General features: G+C 33.0%; 2 protein-coding genes across 2 annotated transcripts; one reads left to right on the top strand and one right to left on the bottom strand.

Annotated features, from left to right (window-relative positions):
- The first annotated feature begins 2408 nt into the window (after positions 1-2408).
- On the top strand, positions 2409-10484 carry LOC124440463 (zinc transporter ZIP10-like). The gene is given in 14 exon segments (XM_046990855.1): positions 2409-2630; positions 2724-2741; positions 3839-4138; positions 5020-5154; positions 6022-6468; positions 6854-6974; positions 7602-7771; positions 8264-8467; positions 8606-8683; positions 8804-8845; positions 8933-9057; positions 9059-9126; positions 9619-9806; positions 10104-10484. Coding segments are annotated over 14 exon segments (2256 nt in total). The 3' UTR covers positions 10242-10484.
- Positions 10485-14853: 4369 nt separating this feature from the next.
- On the bottom strand, positions 14854-22403 carry LOC124439751 (zinc transporter 2-like). The gene is made up of 7 exons (XM_046990017.1): positions 21968-22403; positions 20339-20485; positions 19581-19734; positions 17403-17574; positions 16497-16602; positions 16235-16369; positions 14854-15670 (listed from the first exon to the last, which is right to left on the bottom strand). The coding sequence occupies exons 1-7, from the start codon at positions 22179-22181 to the stop codon at positions 15510-15512; spliced, it is 1089 nt and encodes a 362-aa protein (XP_046845973.1). The 5' UTR covers positions 22182-22403; the 3' UTR covers positions 14854-15509.
- Between the last annotated feature and the right edge of the window lie 962 nt (positions 22404-23365).

The raw sequence follows: 23365 nt of genomic DNA, 5'->3' as shown, positions 1-23365 counted from the left end.
GAACGATAGCAACTTACATATGGCATCTCGCGGTAATTTTTAGTACATTAAGGTTGTTCCTGGGTGCAACGGAAGAAGTCTGTTTGATATAACCGATAGGATAAATGAAGAAGACGTGTAAGTGATTATAGAAATGGTTTTTGCGTGTCTGTTTTTGTCTGTTGGATGTGCACAGTCCAAGTGAAAAGCATCTTTTACGTAAACTGTATCTTTCTACTCTTGCGATTAAATCATGACTGTTTAGATAAGAAAGGCTTGCAGGACAACTTACTGTATCTGATAAATTGAAAAAAACTGTCTCAAAAGTCGATCAATAAAAATTTCCCATCTCAAGAAAAATATAAACTTGTAATGATTGTGTTGGTCGTGAAATCTTGCCTTTAATATCAGCATAAAACATGAATGATATAAAAGTACAATCATGCAACAAAGAATTTCTCCCTTCGCTTAGCTGTCGTAATCTAATAAATCCCAGCTGCCCCGTAAAAAAGCGCCAGGTTTCATTTAATTCGTTTTACTTCGGGCAATATATACTCGGACTGACGGAAACACGATTCTATCCTAAGCCATTTACATTATCAAAAACATGCAAACTATCAGCAACTTTATCCCCTACTCTAATCAAAATCATCTATAATAGGTACAACACAGCTTGTCTGTCATAAAAGCTGACAAAAACTGACCAGATTTGCTTTTAGCCCATTTTAAATAATCATATTTTTATTCTTAAACTCTGCGTCGGTGTAATCCATTGTCTAATTTCGAATTCAGTGTTGCTTGCAAAAGAAAAAAATGTAAAATTTGATGACACAGCAAAGGAAAGAATTTTGGTCAGGTGAAGTTACGAAATATCAATGATCACCTTGGGTGTTTTAGCGGGAAAATGCCAAATATTCTCAGATACTGTACTAAATCATTAAGGACTAGAATGTGATACAAAATACCAACACCACAGGGTGTATAAAAAACTCTAACCCTTTGAAATCGCCCGGCGTATAGAGTGCAAAAGTCAGCAGCAATTGATCCCCAAGGATGCGTAAACGCAGTTTAAAGGAATTATATGTTCGTGATTTGCAATGTACTTGACTGCTTGCGATATGCTGGTGATTGCACAATTCAAAGGTTTCTCTTAATTTTCTTTCTCCTAATTCTCTTAAATACTCGTTGCTCTGTTTTCAGTTGAGCCATTCGTAATCGAACTGAATTTTACATCGTAATAAAAAAGATACTGATTATTCTAATTTCCTCAAAGTACTGGATTGCAAAGAATGTATTTTTAAATCAAAGGGAAAAGTTGCACAAACAATCTTATGCAAATCTTCAGTAGCTGTGATGAATGCAAATTATAGGGTTGCAGTTTTTTGTCACTATGTTTACAATACAAAAATTTTTTTATCATTAAAACATTATATACATTTGCCACCGAAACAAGAACTGGTCAAATTCAGAAATTGTTCAAATAGTCAAACAATGAATTCTTAACTCAATGGGGTTTATAGTTGTAAATATACAGACGATTTAAATGAAATTAACAATAATATTAACTTTTTCATTTCTCATTGCAAAATTATAAGCGTTCACATTGAAAAGGAAAGTAAATTACTTTATGTTACGGCTACTGTGTGTTAAACTTACAGCGGAAGAATCGCAGTGCTCATCTCCAGGTTATGGTGAGGCACATCAAGAAAAAAACGTCGCCTTGGGGGACGTTTTGTTTTCAAAATGTTAAATATTTTTAATAGCGAAATCAGCGTGAAGAAGGCCCCGCTTGAAAATGAAATGCGCACCTGAACGCAATTTAAAGTATTATTTATGTGTATTGGATTTCATTTTCAAAAATCTATCGCATTGAGATTAAAATCTGTTTTGTCTGGCGTGCATTCTTCATGTTTCCGTAAACTGATATTTTGCATCAAATGGTTAATGGTCTACAATCTACATTCCATGATTAGTTTTACAGATATAAAAATCAGTCCATAGTGGTTACAATAATGTTATCTTTTCCATTCATACAATATTTTGTCATTTTAGTCAATCGACAAGACGCCATCGTTTACATTAATCTTTAAGTTAATCACTGCATTTTAGTAGTCGTATAATGATCTATATTCCACATGAACGGAAATGAAAATAGATGCTTACAAAAGAGTTCTTTTCACTTCACAAAAATGTAAATATAATTGCCACTAATTATTTTATTCGGCGCGAAAAAGCCCGCTATAATTTATATCTATCATTGGTTTAGTTTACCATAACAAGATATTTTCATGCAAATTAAATATTTCACAATGACACATGGGCGGATGCGTGTCTTATCTATGCATACTTTAACATTGTTTCGTAAAACTCCTAACATTTACATAACTTCATTATTTTAACGACGACATTCGAGTTAACCGAATGGTAAAATGGATCTCTTCAGATTTGTAGTGTTTATCGTAATTGCGCTTTGCCACGTTGCCGTCAGTTCCTCTTCGGGTGATCTTGAACATGCGGGTGACCATGATGCGTTTCACAGTATACTGGAACAACTTGGATTGGAACATAACGAAAATTTAACACTTCACCACGTAAATGACATTCTCACACGACTTAGTCTAAATAACTGCTCAAATCATACCCAACATAAGGTAAAGTTTTTTAAGTTATAAGATCTCATAAGCGCTCTCAAGCTGTCTATAAAAAGTTATGTATCTATTTGTTAAATCTTTATTGAATTTTAGTCATCGCCTTGTAAGCAAGTAAACGACTGAGCGAATATATTCCTAATTTCACGTTGACCTTTCAATTCATACAATTCAACAAGGACCTCGAGTTCGCTATTATTTATTTGCGTATCGCAATATATATTTCGTGTGTTGTCTTTGTGTTTGTAACCAGACGCAGAGTTTACTTAAAATAATTTCTTAAAATTTATATTTGCGTTTTTCTATATTTCGATGGATTGGCCACCATTATAACCGTAATCACATAAATGCGTGATCAGACATTCCGAATTGCGATATTTTACATGAATTGATACAGCGATACTCGACACCTTATACCGGTATCCGTGTATGTTGCTATATGCATATTTACGCAATACCACACCGATTTTATAGCGTTTTGTTCAATTAAACTGACTCAGATCCCCGTAGCCGCGTTTACATAGTCACACAAGTGTTTAAGTTGTTAAATTTTAACGTAAAATCACCATAGAACAGGTACGGACGGTTAATAGGTTATAAAATTTACATTGTAAATTTCCGCTATGTCTCAATACGAAACTTTCACTTTAAAAGGCAAAATAGTCTTAATGCGAGCGTAACGTTGTTTCATTTTCGTTCTTGTTTGATGAAAAGGACAAACGAAGTTTTTAGTGTAGAGAAAGAATTTAGTTTCTGATTTCGTAAGGTCGGTTGTTGTCTGATACATTTAGGTGGCTGAATAGAATATTTCAGCGAAATCTGTAGTTTTTTATGCAGACTGGCGTATGTATGTATTTTCTACATGTGAATTTCAAAGATAAAATTATTGAGCTTTTTTTCATTTTGTTGTTTTACTTGTTGAAATTCGTGTTAGGCAATATATTGTATTTACTTCACGAAGTATTCCAATTATGAAAGTTAATATTATAATATAAAGATGGTCCTTTATAAAAAAAGCTCTTTTCTTTAGTCCACTCAACATCGTGAGAAATGAGCGAACTATTCAATAGCGTATTTGAAAATTATTTGCTCAGGCATTTAGTTCTTCAGACACGGAAAGAGAAATATTATTGTCTACGCATGTTGAAAATAAAGTTTTTAAGGATGTTTTAATGACAGAGTAAATCACTAATTATTCAAAATTTTAATAGTGCGTCACTGGAGAATCGCTGTTTAAGATTTTCAACATCTCAACAAATGGAAGTGTTAGTGAAGGAGATTTCAAAAAGTTTGCTCCAATTATTGTATACGCACTTTTACCTTATAATCATTCAGACGAACATAAGCATAATGATGAGGGAGACGATCATATGGATGAGCATGATGGGAGAATGATCACAAGAAATGTCAGTCTCTATGATGAGCTGAAGGAGAAGTACAAAACAAGCTCTTTGTGTGAACAGATACTTGATCAATTTCTTAAAGATATTAATACTACGTTTCATGGGAAGGTAAGAATGTTTTCTGACATTTCTTTCTCCTGTACACTGACATATATTCGTTTACATTTACGTCTATATTTGCTAGACTTTATTTGTATATTCCTTTGTCGTAGCTACGTAAGTTTGTATCCTGAATGTATAATAAAATGTTCGTGTTTCATAGATGTAATATTTTTTGTATTCTTAATTTATTTCTGTTTTGGCAACTGTTATTACATATTAATGCGTATTCATGACAACGGGAATGTTTTAGATGAGTATTATATAAGTAGGTATGGCTATGATTTTGAGGGAAATTCAATTTAGTTTTTCAGCGACGATCAAATCTGATTATATAAAAACACTAATGACTGTATGAGTGCAATTTGATAAAAAAATATTTGGATAGGTGCAATTTATCCAATCCAATTAAAGCTTTTGCAATTTACGTCATATACTCGTACAATTTTTCCTAAACTAAAAACCGTTTTAAAATATCCCAGAAACATAATTTGTCGTCAATTGTCGTATCATTTTACTTGGATACAATATAGCATATAACGACTCAGTGTTCATCATTGTTCATATAAACGGAGTTATCTAACTTATCTTTGGCTCAATAAATATATATGCATGTGAATCACTCGACGTAGTATTCGTCTTCTCGATATCATCAATCGCTTCTATGAAGGACAAGGGGTGGAGAGAAGTCAAAGAAATTTGATGAAGTAAAGAAATATTTGCTGTATAACAGCGGCTAGTGAAATTACTGCGGTTGACGTAAAACAATAGCCAATAAAATTGCTGTATTAGAGTAGTATGCATGATTCTTTTCTGTTTTCGCCTTTCAAAATATAGACGAATCAACGCGAGGCCATTTTGTTAAAGCTTAATTTTTATTTATATGTCAGATGTCACATGATCACGATCATCACGATAATCACGATCATCGTCGCCGTAGATCTATTAGTAGTCCAGATAGTCGTCAAACTAAGCAACAGCGGTACCGCAGAGATGCACATGGACATGGTCACAGCCATTCCGAGGTAATTATTTTTTTCTACTGGGTAAGATCAGCATCAAAATGAGTTACATCCTAATCACGGCGTAGTATAACAATTTAGAAAAGTCTATATGTCAGCTATATGATAAACCAAACATTTTCATTTTAAATAATAAGCCTGCGATTTGAAAACGGCAATATGTATAAGTTATTATATTTCCTTTGCATATTACATTTCAAAAGATTTTTTCACTATTTGTCACAATCATGACTTAATAAAAGGTCAAACAGACGAAACATATGAAACAAATTATTCATGGCCTCATTAAATGACACATTTTCGTGAATCGATCCATGAGATTTTTTGATGGTGTTTAATTCACTTATACGTACACTCTGGTAAATTGAATGTCTAAATGAAACGTCATATCTTACGCAAATTACGTGAATACCACTCAATTTTTTGCGGTTGAGGGTAAAAATTCATCAAAAAATTTCGAGAAAAATATCCGACGATGTTTCTTTGACAGGATAGTGATATGTCCAGTCACTGATGTCACCTTGCTTACGAATTACAACGAAATATAACGCTTGCGACGAAATCATTTTGATCACGTCAGGAGCAATCGCTCATTGCATAATTTTTATAAATGATCAGAAAATGACTGATGTTATAGTTTTTTATACATTGACTGTGACCTAAATGACAGACAGTGAGTCTGTAACCTGCTGGCGATGAACTCTTTAATAATAGATATTTATACATTACTTTATATTACATTGTTTAATAATACATAACTATACATTATTTCATACAACTACAACAGCAAAATTGTCACATATTGCAAGACAGGCCTTTTGCTTTAGCGTTTTTTGTTTGTGGTCAATTTGCACGAAATTTTTTTTCTAGTGTTTTTCTACTAAAGATATCTACCGTCAGCTTGGGAACATTTCAACAAACTTAAGCGTCAACAAATCTCATCTCCCTGAAGTCAGCGTCATCATTATAAGTCGTTTGATGAATGATTCGTGCATCCGTATTCATCACGAGACTCCTTTACCGTGCTCCTCGCACTTTGCTCAAGATTTGTTTCAAAGATATGCCGTAAATAACACAGTTATTAGTGAAGCCAAGTTCAAACAACTATTGGGACATTTAAAGATTGGTGAAAAACCTGGGCACGATGATCATAAACACGACTCTCACAGTGACGATCATGGTCACAATCATCGTCGCCGTAGATCCATTAGTGATTCATTCAATTCTCAAGAATCCCAATCCAATCCACTACGACGATATCGTAGAGACACCCATACTGATCATCACCATATGCACGAGTCTTCGCGCTACAAAAAGGTTATTCTAAATTTTTTATGTCTTTGATTGATAGCTTTAATTTCTGGCAGACATCGTATTAGTAAAATCATGAACATAGATTTTTAAAAAAGAGCGTCGAGAAAGATTTATTGATCATTGCTGCTTGCATTAGTCTTGAATTTTGAAATTCAATTGACGGACACCGTCCTTTCATCTTTTAAATTATGTTAACTACCAAATCCTTACTCTCTTTCAAATTGAGTTTACTTCTGATATTACTTGAAAAATACATTTATTCCGCAATCACGGTTTGGTTTGTGTGTAAATTATTGGCGAACAAGCAAATCTTACCGAAATGTTTTTTCTTTTTCTCGTAGTGTTATTCATCGAGTGAATTTTTCCAAATTTATCATGTCAGCAGTAAAAAGGCTTTACTTTTGAGAACTTTCAGAAGCTAACTCCAGCCTTGGTACAACAAATTGCATCAAACAGTTGTGCTGCTGACAGCCATACGGAAAAATCCGACAAAGCATCCGATAGTGAAAGTAAGTTTTAAATGTGTCACAAAACAAAATGTTTGATTGCAAGATCATCACCACACAAGACTGAATTATATACACTGAATTTTAAACAAAGCTATTTGCTCAGTTGTATCGCCATTTTGAAGTTAATTTCATGTCACTTTGTTGAAGGTTTCAGTCTTTCATTTTAAATTTTTCGACAAATTGTTATGTACAATCAATCTTTTTGTTTATTTTAAAATTTTGAAAACTTAAGAATTGAAAGGCATTTGATGTTTTAGATGTACAAAAGTGTTGTTATAGTCAATATTAATAGTTTAACAAACTAATTAGCTATATTATTGGTTTTTCATACGTTGTAGGATCATAGTAATAAATTCTATTAGATGATTATTTTAATTGGAACACTATCATGTTGGGGGTAGTTGTAGGTTTTTCATAAAAAAATGATTCAATTTTTTCATCTTTTTATTAACATCAACGACCTATTGCATTTGCAAACTGCATTTTCAGTATCAAAACTGCTGTTATTCGTTTTACAATTAAAATAGGCTTCAACAGCCGCTAATTGTCTTTTATTATGATTTGTCAAATTCATGAGCCATGCATTTACTAATTTATCATTTGAAAACAAATTGTATTTTCTTTTAGAATGGGGTTATGGCTTTTTGGCTGTGGCTATTGTAAGCTTGTGCTCAGTCTTTGGAGTCGCTATCATTCCTGTGATGGACAAAGTGTTTTATCATAAAATTGTTTTGTTTTTGATTGCTCTGGCTGTTGGTACATTAGTTGGTGATGCAATGCTCCATCTTTTCCCTCATGTAAGAGTCAAAACTGAGGAATAAAATTTGTTTTATTTTATTTCGCCAGTCTATTTAAATATTATGCAGTTGAATTTCAAACGCTTAATGAACGTTGGGAATTAGAACTTCGTTGACTGTGCAACATTTCTTCATTGGACAACCTGAAAAAATAAAATAAATAAATCTGTATTATGTAAAAGCGTCTGTAAGAAGTGTTGGAAAGTTGTTTCGGTGGAATAAATTGTAAATAAACATTCGCATGATTTTTACACTTCTTGTGAAAAAACACTTGAATTATGGCGTTAACGAAAGATTGTGCAAGAATCAGTTCACAGATGCATATATATTTGATGTTTTAAACTTTGTGATAGAAGAGTATGGATTGTCCAAGATTTTGCCATACATATGAAACGATGAAATATGTTATAACATCATAGACTTGTCTCTAAGATATACTTGCTTGCATATTTCACGCATGTTTGTATAAATTTATGCTTCATATCATTCCAGGCATTGGGATTGGACAAACATGATGATCATGGTGGTCATAGTGATCATGGTGGACATGACGATCATGGTCACGGCTCTGAATCGTCAGACGACAAAGAATATTTATGGAAGTTTCTTGTTACATGTGTGGCTATTTACGCATTTTTCGTTTTCGAAATGGTGATTCAACATTTTTTCCGCAAGGATTGTGGACACTCTGTTGGGGTATTGCGAAAATCTTTTTTTTTAAATTCTTTCTAACAATAATCTTGTGAGCATGGGACTACCGACTTAGCTACATATATGGTGGCTAGTACATTGGAAGATAAATAATCGTCTTTTTTGATGAACTTATCTTTTTAGCCCGCCCATAACCATCAACACAATGACACAGAACTTGGTTCTCCACCGAGTTATAATGATATTGGAATGAAAAATATTGTAAGTGATCAATAATTCATTCTGACGCAACGTTTCCTTCAAAATCATTAAATTGCGTTTCACGTAAATAATTTGTAGCAACATGTAGCTCTAAAAAAGCCATATATGTTACATTTTTAGGGTTACAACCACGACTCAAAAGACGGGCTTTCCAATGGAAAGGTACGTTTTACTGAAAAAAAAATTTTTAATTTAAGTTTTCAAAATATATGTTGAAATAATGTCTTATTCGTGTACTTTTCCTTTAAGACTCATCTTCCAGACAAGCCTGGCGATAAGGAAGGAAAGACGTCGATTGCAACAGTTGCATGGAATATTTTAATTGGGGATACAATTCATAACATTGCCGATGGTATAGCCATTGGAGTGGCTTTCTACCAAGGTGTCTGTTGGAATCAGTACATCTATTGCTGTATTTTGTCATGAACTACCTCATGAGCTAGGTAAGTACATTTTACTTTGCCTAATCTTGTATACTGTATTTTTAATTTTTGGGTACAGTAAAGACAACATACAGTGGCGTCCCGTAGGATTTTTTGGGGGGAGGCAAAACATCCCCAAATGCCACTTACATACTATATGCACTTTGTTGTATGACTGACATTTTTAAGTTACATACATAAAAGCCTTAGTATGGGAAATAAAGGAGGAGAGCCCTTTTTCCCTTCCCTTCAGGAAAATAAACATGTTCAGAAAGAAGTATGTTTACACAGTTTTACTAAGGATGTTGCTAAGTCATTTCAAGTATTCTTTGCGATTTAAATGTGTGGTAAAATATCCTGTCGTAAACTGTTTCAGTCATTTTTTGCGCATTCAATCTCATGACGAAAGTTTAATATTCGTTTTTAACTTATGGAACTAAATTGAGGAAGATGAGTAGCCTTTGAATCAGCTACGTATATACTAATATCTGTCGTTTATCATTTTGTTTTTAGGTGATTTTGCAGTGTTGCTCAATGCTGGTATGAGTGTAAAAATGGCACTTTTGGCAAATTTCCTCTCCGCTTGCTCTTGCTTTCTTGGTTTGGTGATCGGAGTTGCGATTTCTGATGGCGGAGATGCCAATAAGTGGATCTTTGCTGTTACTGCAGGAATCTTTATTTATGTTGCCCTGACAGATATGGTAGGTTAAGAAAGCTTGACTTGAAAGCTAGAGAAAGCAACATGCTTAAATGTATATTATTGGGATGATTTGTGTTTTAGATTTGTTGTTTATTATACTCTACGCCTTTTTTAAGCAATAAACTAATTTCATTACAAACTTTCAATTCAGGGCTTATTTTTTTGGAAGCACACTAGTGTAGGGTACAGTTTAGAAGGCGCACAGAAAATGACCACATTACTATCATTATGTCGGCCGCATAACTTGTTAAAAAGTATCTGCATTAGATTTAATGATATGTTTCTCATTTTGTGACAGGTGCCGGAATTGATCCACAATCCTAATTTCAACGCACTCCCAAAGATGATACGTATCATTCTCCAAAATCTTGGAATGTTGTTGGGTTTTGTTCTTATGATGTTACTTGCTTATTATGAAGAAGACATTAATGTTTAATAAACACTTCAAACTTGTTCATCGTTACTTTTGTAACTGTCTCTTTTTAATTTTATTGTATTGACAAACTTATACAACGACTTACTATGTAACGATTGGATACTGCAATAGTACGTGATCTATATTTGTAAGTTTTTCCATATTTAGATAATTTATAATCACTATATTTTTTATTTATCTTTTAACTTATAACTTCTAATAACTTTAGTGTTTCCTGCAATAAAATAATTTATAAATTACCTACACACTTGATGATTTCCAAACCAGTTTGCTAAACTCTGAATTTTTTTTAATTTCTTATTTGGGCTACCGAAGCTAAGCTCGAGTTTAATTGAAAATGCGTTTTGTCCTTTCGTGTGGCGAGTTGCACAAATCACGTGTGACTGACACAAAGTCCTTGAGCCTATAAAAATCTTTTCAAAGCAAAAGGAAATATCTGGCTGTGACAGGAAAAATAACTGAAAAACATTCTTCGAAGGAAACTTACAGGAAATATAACGAATTGAAAGGAAATGACAGGAAATTCTCGAAAATGTGTGAAAAGGCGGAATTATAGCCTTTTCATGAAAAATGTGTGAAAATGAGTGAATTATAGTCTTTTCATGAAAATGTGTGAAAATGAGTGAATTATAGTCTTTGCATGAAAATTTGTGAAAATGAGTGAATTATAGTCTGCGTGAAATTGTGTGAAAATGCGTGAATTATGGTCTTAGTGTGAAAATTCGTAAATTATAGTGAAAATTTTTGAAAATGTGTTACAACTCGTGAAATATAGTCTGCGTGAAATTGTGTGAAAAGCCATGCATTAGTTTTTCCTTAAAAAAAATACGAACTCTTCACGGCGTTCTAGTGCCTTTCTGCTTAAGAAGATATTGAAAAGCATGGACCAAAACGGCATTTTATGCTTTCAAATTTATCTTTTTGTTTACAAAGTTCTTCCCATAAAAGAAACTAGAACATCCAAGGATACTGCAAAGGTTCAAACAACTTCTGCCTTTTTGACTTATATTTTAAACCAACTCTAAACATGTTTATACGTTTTTTACTTGTTACCTTTTATAATGTGACTTTCTCATAACTCCTAGTGATGAACAACAGCATCCTTATACAATACAACTTTCTCATCATGAGCGAAAGCATCCATGGGCTTCGTGGAAAAAGGGATTATCTACTTTTTTATAATAGTTTTTATAAAGATTACACTAATTAATAAGCCAAGCAATTTGTATCGTCTAAATTGAACCTCACTTTCAACCCTTTTGTTATAAAACTTTCATTCATCAGTAAATTTTTTAACCTTACAATCTTTCCTGATTCAATAGAGAAAGTAACTTCTCTTCTCGAGTAATTTTGCGATTAAACAGTGCACTTTTCGGATTCAAACGAATTTTTTTAATTGCATATAGACAACCGTCCAATTTATCACGTACCTAAGCGTAAGTAAAGCATTTCCAAATAAAGTACAAAACTTTCTTCACATTACCAAATTACCGTCTAATTAAACAATGAATGTATTAGAAAGTTACCTTGACAACTGAAGCAAACCTTCCTTTTTCAAAGCATTTGCAACACCTCAAATTCATTCCAAACTCTTGAATTTCTTGCAGCATAGCTGAAAGGAATAGGCATCAAATCAGGATACTCATCTCCATCACAACAGCTATCTTGATTTCTCCCTTGATCTTTTTCAGCGTCAAGCTTATCTAAGTGATGTTATTTGTTCAAACCGTGCGACATGGGATTCGAGAGATAAAAGGATGTCCAAAAAGCTGCTGTGCTAAGCAATGGTTAAGGCTCTCCGGATGTAGACATCTATATACAAAGTATATGTCATTAAATTCTTCGTCACTTTAATGCTTGTTTTTCTTCGCGATCTTCATTTTTTCAAGTGTAAGCTTTGAGTGCAAGTTTTCAAGCATGGCTATCATGGTTATTAACAAATACATATTCCGAGATAGGTAACTTTCTTTATGACACTGCGATTCAATGAAAAGAAACTTACAAGTCCAAAACGAGCTTTTCAATGTATCCAAAGACCAAACTCTTTTTCCTTGACATTAGTTGACTTTTTAAAGAAAACACCTAAAAATGTAACAATAGAAAACCAAAACTTTCGAAACGCGTTTACTTGAACAATACCCTATTGGCAAAAATAAGTCTTTATACATAGCTATATATTGAGCGAAACGAAGTGAATGAACGTGAACTAATCCTTTTACAATCTCACAGAGAATCAGCCACATTCTCTGTTGGTCCTTGTGTCAATAGCATTAATTAGAGTACTCTTCTCACAATACTCCATCTGTATAAACAAAGTTTGCAGGGTACACTTCAATAACAATTCAATAAAGAAATCATCTGCACATGCAGTTGAGCATGCACAGTCCACTTAACTCATTGTTCGTAGTCATGGCAAGGACTAACTATATGTACTTGCACTACATCAGTGGCAATTACCTTTGTGTGATTTTACGTATATTCCATTCTCCAGTTCAAGTCTCCTCAACAAACGATGCTTGTTCTATGCCAGTGTTCATTACACAAAAATGATCTGCTTGAGTAATGGTAGTAATCAAAACATTGATCTCAGAAGGATGATTTATTTCATTTGCAGATATCTCAACATAGTCATCATCAAACATTTGAGGTCCATCATTGCCAAAAAGGTTATCAACATCAATAGGATATCTTTCTATAAGTCATTTTGGCAATCATCAAAAACTCCATAGCCTTCACAAGCATCAATATCTTTAGCAGGACATGAACAAAACACAATTCCTTTGCAATCTTTGCCCACTTTTTCCGATAATCTTTCAAGTGAAAAAAGTCTTTAGCTTTACTTGCAAAACAAAAATTTTATCACAATCTAATTTACTGAAATTTGATCAGGATGAATTAGTTTGTTTCGTGTTCTATTGAAATTCACTAATTCTTAATCAGCTTTAGTTAATAGTAACTCAAAACAGAAAATTAATATTTTATGCCCTCCCCCTCAAATACCAAATACAGGTTTGTGCAAAAAACAAAACAATTTTCACATCTTATCTTCTGTATATAATGAAGAACATGTACCTAGAATTATCCATAACATTTCAATATATTTTTGGGGTTCATGGAAAGGTTTTAAAACTTTTCTGATTTCACTTGTCCGTCACATAGTACTAAATTGATATGGACCATTAAACATAATCATTTAGGCTCACCTGGCATGAGATGAGCTTCACTGCCATCCTTCAAGAGTAGAACATATTTTTGTTTTCCATCAAAGTTTCGGTCATAAGCCTCCCACTTGGATCTTGCTGTTTGTCGCGTTTTGTCATAATTGGATGTTTGTTTTACCTATATAGGCAGTCTCTTCCCTCGAAGAGTTTTTAATTCCCCATCGACAAATTGCTTTAAGGCAATGTTGACTGTCACTTCAACATCCTCTGTTGCATTTAGTGTAGAATATTTACATTTTTTTACACGATTTTGATATATTATTTACAAGTCAATTTAATTAATCGAACAAGCTCTGTTGGCAATAAACTACTGTTCCTAAACACCAAGTATAAGGATTATATTGTACTTATAATGATTTACAGCAAAGTTACATTTTCTTATATATTTCGTCTGCGTCACTCCATCTTCGTTGATTGTTTAAATAAACTTTCAAATCATCAACAACTGTTCTTAACATCTCTTTTTTTCATTTTTATTGTTGGACTTCTATAGCTTCTTCTTTGTTCATTATTTAATTTTGTCGTCCGTTTCATTTCTTCCAAACTAAGTTGATATTTTTTGAGTTGGTTGGTCCTAATGTCTAAAATTAAATGCTTAAAATGGCAATTCACTATAACAGTCTTTATACACTAACATTAAGATATTTAGTTGTCGACTACGGAAAGTTACGGTGGCCCACAAGTGCAATACACAAAATAATAAATTCAATGCAACATCTGTTTCAGATGCAAACTTTAACATTACAAAACAAAATTAATGTTTCCAAAGCGCACTAAAGCGCATAACATTGTTAGTAGTTTGACTTAGGGCCTGTTTATATGGAGTCGAGTTACCCGGCTGAGCGAGTTACTCGCTCAACCGGGTTTGACAAAGTGATCTGTTTATATGGCACCGGGTAACTCGGCTAGTACTTCTGTTCATTTGTCTTAAATGAAGTTTGGCTATGCTAACTTCGAGTAAAGGCGCGAGATTTTAAAAAGCCTCACAGTTTCGCAGCAAAAATGGAATGGGTGAATATAAAATTGAAAATTATGATATGTGTATGTTTTTGTATAATAATGCTGCAAGTACAAGGCGTAGTACACATGCGTACCAACAGAGCCAATTTTCTCGCCTCGCCGAGTTACCCGGCAAATGCGTTTATATGGAAAAATTCATCCCGCCTAGCCGGGTAACTCGCTTACACAAACCGAGTTCCCGGCAAGGCGAGTTACTCGGATGTGTCATATAAACGATTCACCGGGAAATGCATTCATTTTATATAAGGGCCGAGTTACCCGGCTAGGCGAGTAACTCGCTCAGCCGGGTAACTCGGCTCCATATAAACAGGCCCTTAAACTTGATACTTGGTCACTATGTCACACGGTTTACAAATTTACAAGACAGTCAATGCAGAAATTAATCATTCATTATTTCAATTATCTGATAACGTAGATTACATGGCATAAAATATTGATGCATAAAAAAATTATGATAAAAGTAACGACTTTTCGTTAAGCAGATGGCTTGCGTGATAAATGAAAACATTTTTATTATGGACATGGACGTTTAATTATGCACTTTATCATGCAACCTTCAATTTTGATCTAAATATCTGCTTCACGAAAATACGCTAACATAATTGTCTACATACATATATAAACATAACTGATATTATACATATCATCTTATTTATTTTTCATTTCAGGACATGTTCTTTCTTCAGAAGTATTGATATCAATAGTCCATTGCAGATTTGTAATCCTAAAATTAACATATCTAATTATTCGAAATCCCCCTCTTTTTGCGCAGGCTCACCAGTAATAGTTTTAACCAAAATTGTACCTCCCCCCATTACCCAAACCTTATGCTCAGGGCTTAAAATTGTATCACAACCACTTTTCTACTCCTCTGTTTATAGTCCTTATGGATGTTTTTAGAATTCGCATATATACATAACTTTGTCGGGTGATTCAATATAAGAATAAAATAAAAATAATAAATAAAAATGTTACTTAAAACTAAAGTAAAAGAACAATACAAGACAAATAAACCAAGGTTAGGGCCTTAAGAATTTGTTGGTGTGTTCATAAGGAGACAATCGGAACATGATGACATCACAGATGGTTGATATGTTTCCACTTGGAGCGTTATGTGAAAAATACGGAAGTGTTCTTTTAAGGTTTGCAATGCACTCTGTAGAACTTCTTGAGAATCAACGTTCAAGTCTAGAAAGCATGAGGTAATTAAAATTATATGTAAATCATTTACTTTTTAAAAGTTCGTGAAGTAGCTATTTCAATTACAGCACGAAGATACAAGCACTTGTGAGCGTGAGGGCTGAAAGGAAGACTATCAGAGACAGGAAAATTAGCTAAGCTATATGTATAATGGTAACAATTTAACTGCATGAATTTTGACGTAAATCAAACGAACTTACAAAAACAATGCGTGGTTAGTCTATAGCTGTATTAACATTAGTCTGGGCAAACCAATCTAGATCCGACAAATCAAATCAATACATTTATTACAGAGAATTTGCAAATCAATCACGAATAGCTACATGTTAGAGAAAATATTAAAGCGTTTGTTTTAAATAAGTGTTTCCCCCATTTTTGTTGCTCTATAAAAGAGATTAAAGATGTTTTTCGTGTTTCTACAGGGTTAGGGTTTCTAGAGTTCTTCTAAATGTCTCCTCGGTTTGTAAAAGCCAGTGCAAATACAGTAAATTAATGTCACGTCATGCGTAATGCAGATTTAAAAGATCCTTCAAAAAACACTCGTCTTCCTACCGATTGCCAAATGTGCAGTCAAGCAGTGCTTGTCGACATTCAGAGACCATATCTGTAAACTGTGAACCATCATTACGCCGGGAAGATTTTTCAACAAAGATTTAACTTTTAAATAATTGATGGATTTTGGGGCACCTACAAAGAAAACAAACGTCTGACATTCTTTAATAACTTTTGCTCCTGAATACAAACGTGTTTTCCTTATTGTTGCATCAAAATGGCAAAGAATAAACGTTGCAGACATGAAGACATGAAGACCAACCTTCGCAAAGAATATGAACAGCATCACGCAAGATGGTAATGGTCGTCAGAAGAACCAAAAAAGAGAAAAAAAATGTGCAAATAGGATCAGCTAACTTCCAGTGTGGCTGAAATCATAATATAAAAAGTCTTCTTAGCAATAAAGCATAGATGGCAGAGAAAAAAAAACACATAAAGTATTTTCTTCAAAAGAATCTTTGATATGAAAAAATATATAACTATACACTAATTTACAATTTTGCATAAAATATGTTCGATAATACAAAAACAGATAAAAAAATCGTGAAAAAAATTCCATTCACTAAATGACTACATACTTTGCCACTAAATATGGAGAAGGCGGCAAGATCTAACGTGGAAAGTTATGATACAGCTATAAAAAATCATGCAATTTAGCTAGCTATGCATGCATACACACTCCAAATGTACAACAACATTACAATGACTATACATTAAAACATTTGCCAACTCAAAATAATTGCTGTTACATTAACAAAAGCGAACTTACAATCATTGTTTTGCATTATATGTAGAGTTTAAAGTTTCTGAAATCTATTGTTTTCAATGGATTAAAACATGCCGCCGATATGGATAGGACCCTCCCAACCCCACACACACACACATCATGAATCATCTACGGATACTTGGCGCAGATCATTACAAGCAGGATGAGGAACAGATTAGTATTACAGAGTGAGAGCCAACCATCATGCATTGCGCGCTTAATTTATGAAGTACGAAGTAAACAGGCAAGAGTAATAGTTGATAAATGTTTTCCTACAAGTAGGAATCATTTTATTTTTTTGTCTATTGTGAAATTATTCAAGTCATCGTAAAATACAGCGAGACTCCCATATACAAACAAGCAACCAAACACCATCTTAACAAACAAAAAACATTTATTTACCTTAAATTTAATGATGAGCGCAGCAATAAAGACACCAATACTTTGAACAATATCCCCAAGAACATGTATGAGCGCTGCTCTAACATTGATGTTATTATCATCCTGATCATGAGCATGCGAATGCGAACCATGAGAATGAGGCACATCACACCCATGTAAAACACAACCCAAACTGAAACAAAAACAGTTTTTCAGATCTTCTTTATACGACAGGGCCTGCACATGAAATCGGAATAAATATGAAACCATGAATTGGCAAAAAATGTTTTCAAAATAACAAATACCACGGTGAATGGTCAAATAATAACCAATGATTTAGATCCCGGTCTTCTAGATGTCTAACTACCGTGTCATGTCGAGGTAAGGACGCTATTTTGAAAGGTGGCAAAAATTAAAACTCAAAATGAAAAGTAAGTTAAAACAAAGTTTAAAAAACCCATCAGTTCTTAAAAGAACTGTTTAAAATGGTGAGGAAAAGTTACCGTCAGCTCCAAATACCGCATGATTCTGGAGTTTCTATTTTGCAGACGTTGACACTTGATGAGTAGTCTGCCGAAATGCATCGTGTCTTTCAGTTCCTTTAGAACTATTGAGTTAGTGTTCTGGTTTCAAACAGTTCTTTTAGAATTATTGAGCTAGTTTCTGGTTTTAAACAGTTCCTTTAGAACTATTGAGTTAGTGTTCTGGTTTTAAACAGTTCTTTTAGAATTATTGAGTTAGTGTTCTGGTTTTAAACAGTTCTTTTAGAATTATTGAGTTCGTGTTCTGGTTTTAAACAGTTCTTTTAGAATTATTGAGTTAGTGTTCTGGTTTTAAACAGTTCTTTTAGAATTATTGAGTTAGTGTTCTGGTTTTAAACAGTTCTTTTAGAATTATTGAGTTAGTGTTCTGGTTTTAAACAGTTCTTTTAGAATTATTGAGTTAGTGTTCAGGTTTTAAACAGTTCTTTTATTAAGTTATTATTTTGACCATTCACCGTGGTATTTGCTATTTTTAAAACAAGTTTTAGATTTATCACCACGACAAAGTCTCTATTTTACTATGAATTGGCATTCACACAGGCAACCAACAATAAAATATATTGCTATATGGCAATATTATATGTACAAAAAACTTCGTTTCCATATAAGACCTCGCGCTTAATATTTCTTAGTTATCTTTACTTTTTACTATATGTATCTAGTTCGTTACTTTTTGGAACAAGAAAATGTAAAATGAGCAGATACTGAGCAATTAGACCATCTTAAAATTAAAGTCAGTTTCTTATCGTTGAAATCCAACTTTTTGTTTAACATTTACCATAAAGAGAGCATTCATTGTCATCAAGATCTTTATATCGCATAGTTGAACGTGATGTTTGCATTAAGTTGTTACTGCTCAGAGTAAACCAAACTATCAAAGTATGAAATCATCAAAAATCGTTTGTATACAAGGACATTCAATTTAGAGAATTTTTCATCTTGATAAAATCACACATGTTAATTATCATTTGGAGTTTCGTATATCGAAATATTTCAACTTTACCTTGAGATATAGCGATATGTATACTTCCTTATATGGACTGATTACGTACATAAACATGTAAATGACACATTTGATCTTTTTTTTCCATATTTTAATTTATTTCAAAAATATCTTGTGCAAAAGTTGCAAGTGTTTAGTAAAAAATCCATCTTCGTAAAATTTAAGCACGAAGATTGGTAAAAACCGCTTAGAAAATCTGGCCACACAGAGTAAGTGCTTCAGGGCATTTAATGTTTGTATCTTTAGACAGTTTCGGAGAGGGATTAAATGACCGTCGATATAAACTGAAGTGCATTATTTTTTAGTTTTTATAGTCAAAATCACATTTTAATAAGATTGAACGTTAAATAAAGGATTTAGCAATTATGATTATTTGTGTGTTAACCGGATACCTTAGCGATTTAAAAATTAAAAACTCCAGTCACAAAAGGTGCTAAATTTGCACAGGAATATGAAGATGGTGTATAAAACTGATCATAGATTATTGCAATCAAATCCTCAACCGTCGCAGCTGCATGTTCATCTCATTTTCATAAACTCACACTACAATCCTAATTTTTTCTAATCTTAAGAAGATTGCTCGAGTTGTGATTTAGCGTACTTAATCGATAATAAAACAGAATAAGAGAGCTTTCAGCAATTTATGTCACTTACACGACATTGACAAACATTCCAAAAGACGCGGTAAAAAGCATAACGTCTGCATTAATGCTATATTCATTCTGCATGACTCGATGGGCTGCCATGTACACCAAAACAGCTGTCAGTAACCAAATTAAAAGAACGGATACAACAGCGCCAAGAATTTCTAAATAAATAAACATTGCTCAATCAAAATTGATGGGCCAACAAAAGTTCATAGTGCCGTGGTTTAACTGGTTGAAAACATGATAAGTTAAATACATATGTACTATCAATTACAGTTATAAAAATAAACTGTACATATTAATTAGTATTTACGTTCAAAATGTAAAAAACATAGTAATAGCTCAACATACACAGTGCTTCACGCATAATGATTTTGCAAAAATTTTACAATATTGCATTGATACACATTACAATAAATATTAAATATATGAATACATTGATATGTACAGACATGCACATACATATACTGTACATAATTATATAATTCAGGAAATATATCATAAATTTAGGCTCAACATTAATATGTATGATACATAAAGCTATTGCATAATTAAACTGAGGAAAAACTCAGGTATTAAGGTTTTGGTGAAAAATCATTGGTGTTAGTCAATTATACCATCAAAATGCACAACAGATCATATAGAGTGTTTATAAAATCCAATATTGTAAGGTTCAGTATCCTATGAACAGTCAATTCCATGTTTTGCTTTACAAATATAAAAGGTCATATAAATTAATAGAAATCCCAATAGTGTGTTTCTTACCTGCTCTGTAAAATCCAAAAGTTTTTTTATGATTGGCTTTCTTTTTGGCAACATAAAGAGCAATCATACTGATAGCAAAGGTCCCAAAGTCTGAAAACATGTGGGCTGCATCAGACATTATTGCCAGACTATCCGCATAGATTCCACCTGGTTAAAACAATTTGAAAATTCATATTAACAATTAAAAAATTTCATCACTACAAAAACTGAAAAGGCCTTATCAAAAGTTTGCTGCACATAATCAACAGTTGGGATAATTCACTGTTTTTCACTTGGACATATTTTTCTATGGATGACCAAAAACCTTCTCACAAATCTGAACTGTGATTATTTTGACAAGATTTATTTCATCGCATATGTTAAACACATCAAAAAAACTGCGATTAAATCATTTTAATCAATGGACATGAATGTTGTTTCATTGACTTAGTAGAAATCAGTCAGGTTTCAGAAGAAATTGAAATATTAGTTCCTTTTACTTATTCATTAAATTTTCCTCAAAAACCTCATGTAAAGAGTGGGATATTAATAAATTTGGTTTGACTAAAAACCCTTTTTAAGATACCATATTACAGTCAAGTTTTTGTAACTTATTTGTACATATGTTTTTAAAGATTTACACATAAGACTTAAACAATTGGCATTTCACATTATAAACAACACAATAAAACAATGATTGCTCCCAAGTTCTATACACATGGTTATTGTGTAAGCTTCAACAAATTTCCATATAGCAATTTGTATTTTTGAAAAAACTAATTTTCTGGCATATCAAGCATTTCTACAGATATTAAATCTAGAAGATTGATATCATAAACCTGAGAAACAAGTAATGGAATTTGAGCTTGTGCAAAACACTATGAATATGGGAATGTGGGAGACTTTTTCTAAATATGTAAATCTCAAAACAGAATAATTGTAACCAAGAAAATATACTAATATCTACAACCATTAAAAACACATCTTTCAGCCAAATAGAACATTTTAAAAACATATTTGTGTATGTCTCCTCATTCCAAACATTACTTTGATTTCATGAATTCACTGATCTGTGTATTTGTGAGTATTTGTGAAGGTCATATATCATCAAATTGACAGAAATCACATGCTCAGATCACTATTATAAATTATTTACACTACATCTATTTTTATTTTCATTAAAGAATTTAAAGTGTTAAAAAATGTTAGAGCTAAAATGCCGAAAACATTGCGCAAAACACGATTAAATTTTGACCTGCGACATGACATTGAAATTTTTATATCAACTGAAATACCTATTTCCAACATATTTCAAAACAGGAAGTGAAATATTGTGAAATTAGACAAATTATACCCCCAAATAGAATAAACCTTGGTTTCAATTGAACTTGTCCGTTCTTGAAAAACACAAAATTGAAATATCGTAATTATTCATGGCATCAAAGTATATCGAAAAAAATATATTATCCCAACGATTCCTAACAACATTGATCGCAGAGGCCAAGCTTAAAAAATATTTGTACGTGTTGCTTTGTGGTAGAGTGAACAGTAGACTATAACGAGCAAGCAACAAAATCATGCCCTATATTAAAAGCCATCACTCCTCTATTTAACGAGATTTACTAACATTACACAAATACCTGACATTACCTATAACTTCGCCTACAGCGAATAAAAAACACAAACTGCTCGCAATGAGTAGTTTCTTCCACGCTTTCTTGTTCGATGAGACCGGTCGTAAATCATGACAATGAATCGATGTTGAAACAACTTCAGGTATGTTTATAGACCCAACATTCACACTGTTCCCTTCAATAATTTGTATGAAAGGCACTTCTTCTTTCTTTAAGTATCGCATCTTCATCTACCTAAATTACTGCTCCATCGACAACAAAAATTAAAAACTCAAGGTGTCAAAGCATGGTCGCATGAACTTATTGTCCCGTTTTCAACTTGTAAATGAAAGGGTCAGATTGAAGACCTTAGAAGTTAGACAGACAGAAATATAATATACCTGTATAAAATGACAAGCTCACGCAGTGTTATTATTCCGATAACCTAGAGCCCAAGCTGCTAAATAACTGATAATCTCACTCCGCCAAAATTCTACAATTGTTGATTACTATGGTTACTAGGAAGTGACGCAAATTTTATTAACAGCCGTCATTTCAATTGCTATTTCAGTGTGGTTAAGGTTTAGTAGTTGTACTTTAGGTAATAATTCGCAAATTTTTTGTTTTGTTTGATGATTTTTAAAAGTTAGTGATATATGTTCAAGGTACAGAATGTACGGGGGCGTTAATGTAGGGGGGATGGGAGGGTTGTGGGAGAGTGTCACATACCCCAATAAAATAACGCATTCGGTCTCAAACTGTGGTTGAAATACCGAAACTTTAATTATCTCTGAAATGTTGTAGCCTGGTTTTCATATTGATAGTACTGGTAGGTTGTTTCCGCTCAAAATTATGCAAACACTGTTTCGTGTATAAATTATATAAAGGAACATGTCAGATTGTTTTCTCCGTTGTAGTTCCTGTACAGAGACGGCACTACGAAGCTGAACCTGGGGGGGCTACGACTTTACTACGTCTTACTATTCCTCATGTTAGGCTAATATATATATATATACAAAGTGAAATTGTAGTTTTTGTGTAATATACAAAGTGAAATTGTAGTTTTTTTTCGGGATGAAATTGTAGTTTTTGTGTATTTTCTTCTTGTCATCAATATTTACGCTCTGCTCTTAAGCATCGAGCACTGTACTTACGGAGATTCAAATGAACAAACTTCCTATATACAAAGTGTATATACAATGTGCCCTCCCGGCTATCACCATATTAAAATGGTGACTCCTGCACTTGGGACACAGGACGTACGGTTACACATTGTATGGATTATATTGTAGAGTCACCACAGTGCTCAAACCTATAAAGGTGAGCTTTGCATATATGTATACAAAGTGTATATACAATGTGCCCTCCCGGCTATCACCATAGTAAAATGGTGACTCCTGCACTTGGGACACAGGATGTACGATTATGTATATAT

Source organism: Xenia sp. Carnegie-2017, unplaced genomic scaffold, assembly GCF_021976095.1.
Source record: "Xenia sp. Carnegie-2017 unplaced genomic scaffold, XeniaSp_v1 HiC_scaffold_2, whole genome shotgun sequence".
NCBI classification, from domain to species: domain Eukaryota; kingdom Metazoa; phylum Cnidaria; class Anthozoa; order Malacalcyonacea; family Xeniidae; genus Xenia; species Xenia sp. Carnegie-2017.
This window is presented reverse-complemented; position numbering and strand designations above follow the sequence as displayed.